The following is a 4,255-nucleotide window of genomic DNA, read 5'->3' on the forward strand; positions in this document are numbered from 1 at the left end:
GGGGGGGGTGTTAAAAAGTAGCCTTTTGTTTTAGAAAGAATATTGTTCTGTGTTGCAAAGACAGTTACACAATCAGCTTTTTTTTTTAAAGGCTTTTTAGAAAACAGCTGTTAATTTGTTTTCCAAAAAGTAATCCACGCCCTTCTGATCAGTCTTTTTTCCCTTGTACATCGCATTATTTCACGTATCACTTGACAATGGATACAGTTGGTTTGTTTCTCGTGGTTAGCAGACCCACACCATATGCCGCCCCTATTATTGTTGTGGCAAGCAATTATGAAAGGTGATTAAACAAATACAACTGGTGTGATTAATGACAGCTCCGGCTTTTAAATCTGGGGAGCACGTTGCAGGACGCCCTTTGTGTTGCATTACTCACTATGTGACTTAGTCTCTCCATACCGTTGTCACAAAGGCGTTTCTGGAATGAAGAGGGTCGGTGTGGAGGAGGGGGGGGGGTGAAAGGGGAGGGGGATGCTTAGGGTATGACCGTAACAAGTGCATGTGGCACCCGCACCGCATGCTGCCCGGTTCTTTTGCCTGAATCTAGGCCTTGTAATAACCCAAATTATTCGGATGATTTGCGGTGATTGTGCGCTCGGCATTCATACAGGGGGGCTGTTTTTGGCGATCCGAGACCATTGGGTGGAGCATTTATGGCGTAGTCTTTAAATGCCAAACAAATTAGGGAGAAAGCTGCTGCATTCCTGCCCTGGTAGTCTTCAGTTTTAGACGAGCCAGCGAGAGTAGTGGTCGTCCTTTTGTTGATTAGATATTCGGTTATGTGGGTGAGTTTGGGATTAGAGCTGCGTTTCAAAATTCAAGTTATAGATCTATGTGATATGTTTGTGGATTCAAATTTTTTTTTACTCTTTGTTTTACACTTACTTTGTTCTCGTTTGCGATTTCACGTGCTGCTTTAAACTTTCGTGGTTTTTTTTTTATCCCTCTGTATTTCGTGTAATTGTACTCACTCTGTAGTTCCATCGGAATAAAATGTTGTTATTTATGCCGTCTGTTCGATAAATTGTGGCGAGACTCCGCATTAAAAAAAGAAAAGAAACGCAAATAATTAATTGTGTAACGTATGAACACAAATGAGCGCCAGTATTTGAAGACATCCACTGGCCATAAACAATTAATAATTGATCAATGTTGGCTGCGATGGTCCCGTGTTACAACAATTGAAGCTATTTTCGGGCACGTTCTTTCTTTTGAGTTGAGAGTTGCCTTTCGACTCATCTGTAATTCTTGAAAAAAGGTCGTGTATGCCTTTTATGTTTTTGCTTGAAGTGGACAATACTGATGTTTTAAAAGCTCCAAACATGTTTTCTTACTCTTTTGTCCACGCCCGTGTTGTTTTGCTGGTTTTAGTGTATGGTTGGCGGGTGCTCTGGTGTGGTTTGCTCTTTCTTTCCTATCAAACATTTGTCGTCCTTATTTCCCCTACTTCTTTTTTATGTTTGTTATTCTCTTGTAACACCTCTAATCTTCTGGCGCTCATATGACCTCATGCAGTTGCGAGTGCCGTAAAATCTCTACTAAATAAAAAAACTTTTACTAAAACTAAACTGTTATAAAAAATTGCTGTTTTTACTGATGAGTGCTGCTGGTCAAAGGTCTTTTCCTCCTATTTTTGTGTGTGTATCTGTCTTTCTTGTTTATTGTGTTGATGTGATTCGTTTTACTCAAACTCTGACTACAGTCGAGTAGAAATGTACTGTCCCTCTTAGAACGTAGACGTGTCCTACACAGACAAATATGTTTGTTGTTTGCCACTAGTTTATTCAAAGTGTAAAATTTCAGCTTGTGTTTTTCTGTTATTATGTCACACTGAGATGTGAGTGTGGGTGATTGGTGGGTGCACTGGTGTTGTTTGCTCTAGCGTAGCATCTATGGTCTTTATCTCTCCTTTTTCCTTTGTGTTGTCGTCCGGAGGGGATATCTATTTTTTTTAGGGTTTAAAACCCCTATAAAACTACATTATAATGTTTTTTCTTTTTTGTCTGTCTCCAGCACATGGTCCAGAACCAGATGACTCCTACATACGCCACGTACCCCCAGGCGACCAGTCTGGATGAGTACCACCAGGCGGTGGCCAACCAGGCAGCGGCTGCGGGCTCCGCGGCGGCCGCCGGACTGGCCGGCATTCAGAATGTGGCCGGGGTCAACGTCGCCGTTTCCGCCATCACGACGGAGCCGAGCGCGCAGACCATCTACACCACCACACCCGTCACGACCAACGGTGCTGCAGAACAGCAAACCGCGGTATGTATGTCACTCACGACTGTGCCCACAGACTCCACACACCCACACACACTTACACATATATACACACGCACCAGCTTGTTTTTTGCAGGGTTTATTTCTTCTTCTTCTTTTTTTTTTTTTTTTTTGCTTGCCTGACTGTTGTTTTATGTTATTAAATTTTATTTGTTGAGAATGTTTATACTCGTATTTTTAGTCATCTCTCTCATTTTGTTTTTGGGATTTTTTTTCGCCTTTCCTCTCTCTCTCTCTCTCTCTCTCTCTCTCTCTCTCTCTCTCTCTCTCTCTCTATTTACAATATTCAAATCCCTCTCAATCTTCCTGTATGTATCTGTGTGTGTGTGTGTGTGTGTGTCTGTGTGTGTGTGTGTGTGTCTGTGTGTGTGTGTGCGTGTTTGCGTGTTTGCGTTGTGTGTGAGTAAGTGAGGGTGCACACACATGCCTCTCCTCATGCGAACGTGTGCTTGAATGTATGGGCTAGGATGTAGGCCAGGCATGCATTGTTCATTATAAAACTAGATCTAGATCATTTTGGGTTTCAGAGACTGGATTGGGCGATCGTTCCCATTTGCAGTTAAAGTACATGGTCATTAAATACTCTCACACCCCGCCGTTGTTAATTGTGTTTACATAAGCTCTAATGAAAAGAAGGAATGGGCAATATAATTGAATTAATTTCACTCAGTTTATCAGTTTACCGAGATATTATATTCAATAAAGGATAATGTCTGATTTGTGGGAACACTGAAGAGGGGCAACAGTGCAAGCTTGGCCATATAGAGCTAACAGAACACGTTCTTACTGTTTACCCATGACTCTCTTACTTTTGTCTCTGTACTTGATGCATTATGCTGGTACAGGGATTTGTGTTCCTGGACGTGTGTCACACGTATGGTTTGATCAATTGCTTGTTTCCTTCCCGGTGTCTTTGCGTTTCTGCCACCAAAATCATTCGTTTGGATATTTGCTTTCCAGATGTGCACATTTTAGCTGTAAAAATACTGCATTTTGTGTGCTTTTGTTACGTCTGGGTTTTTTACCTTGTAGTTTTCTTTTACCTGGACTTATTGGGTTTTATTTTTCTTATCTGTTAGCTAGTTTTTTATGTCTTGGACTTCTGTACTTATTTCGGCTGTACACATAATACAGAAAGACTAATTGAAATTTACAGTATGCCTTGTCATTTTTTGCACCCCTTCTCTTGATTTATTAACGTTTTTGTGTGCAATTTGTGGCTGGTGGAAGACCTTCTTGCATTAGGCAACAAGAAAGAGAACTGATGGTGTAGTTTTATAGCGTAGGGCCTACAGGGAGTAACTGTAACATTATAAAGAGAGAATTAGTACGTGGGCCTGTGGAAATGTCACGAACAATTAGTCAGATGTCATGTAAGCAGGGATGTCGGACTGCTGTTCTCAGCTCAAAGCATGTTGTCAGTAACTTCGCTACCACAATCTTGTTTGGTTTATTACTTTAAAGATTCTTAATAATCTTACCTGGTACTCTTTCAGATCTACTAGCTTGGTCATTAGGCTTTCTTGTTGTGAACGTTATTGACTGTTTCCTGCATGGTCGAAGTGGGCATCCGGCCTAATGGTTTATGGACTATAGAGTAGAAACATTATTTTTTGTGCTTATTTTGTTGTTTGGTTTTTAGAAGAGAAAAACATATCTCTGAATTCACAGCGGCGCATACTTATTTTTACATGCGATGTACCATTGTGCGCTGAAGAAAGTTTAACAAATAAATAACGCAAGTTTGTCATGTCGTTTTGCGGCATACACCCGTAAGTTGTACACTGCAATCATAATTTAATTTACAGAAACGCCACATGATGTGGGATAGCAATGCGTCGTTTTAATGCAAATTGCAGAGGACGTTTAAAGTGGGATAATAATATATGGGAGTAGGATGCAGGATGGTTTACACAGCGAGGAAAGATGGGATGTCTTGTTTATGAGGTAATGGTTGGAAGATTTGGGGGGG

General features: G+C 41.0%; 1 protein-coding gene across 4 annotated transcripts in view; it reads left to right on the forward strand.

The window, feature by feature from the left end:
- LOC101845599 (RNA binding protein fox-1 homolog 2) overlaps window positions 1–4,255 on the forward strand; it is a 55,325-nt gene that overhangs the window by 21,726 nt on the left and 29,344 nt on the right. For all 4 annotated transcript variants that reach the window (XM_005112927.3, XM_005112929.3, XM_005112923.3 and 1 more), the window contains one exon: window positions 2,017–2,268. In XM_005112927.3, coding sequence (XP_005112984.1) covers window positions 2,017–2,268 — 252 coding nt within the window. The remainder of the gene's footprint in view (window positions 1–2,016; window positions 2,269–4,255) is intronic.

Source organism: Aplysia californica, unplaced genomic scaffold, assembly GCF_000002075.1.
Source record: "Aplysia californica isolate F4 #8 unplaced genomic scaffold, AplCal3.0 scaffold01493, whole genome shotgun sequence".
Taxonomy (NCBI): Eukaryota; Metazoa; Mollusca; class Gastropoda; order Aplysiida; family Aplysiidae; genus Aplysia; species Aplysia californica.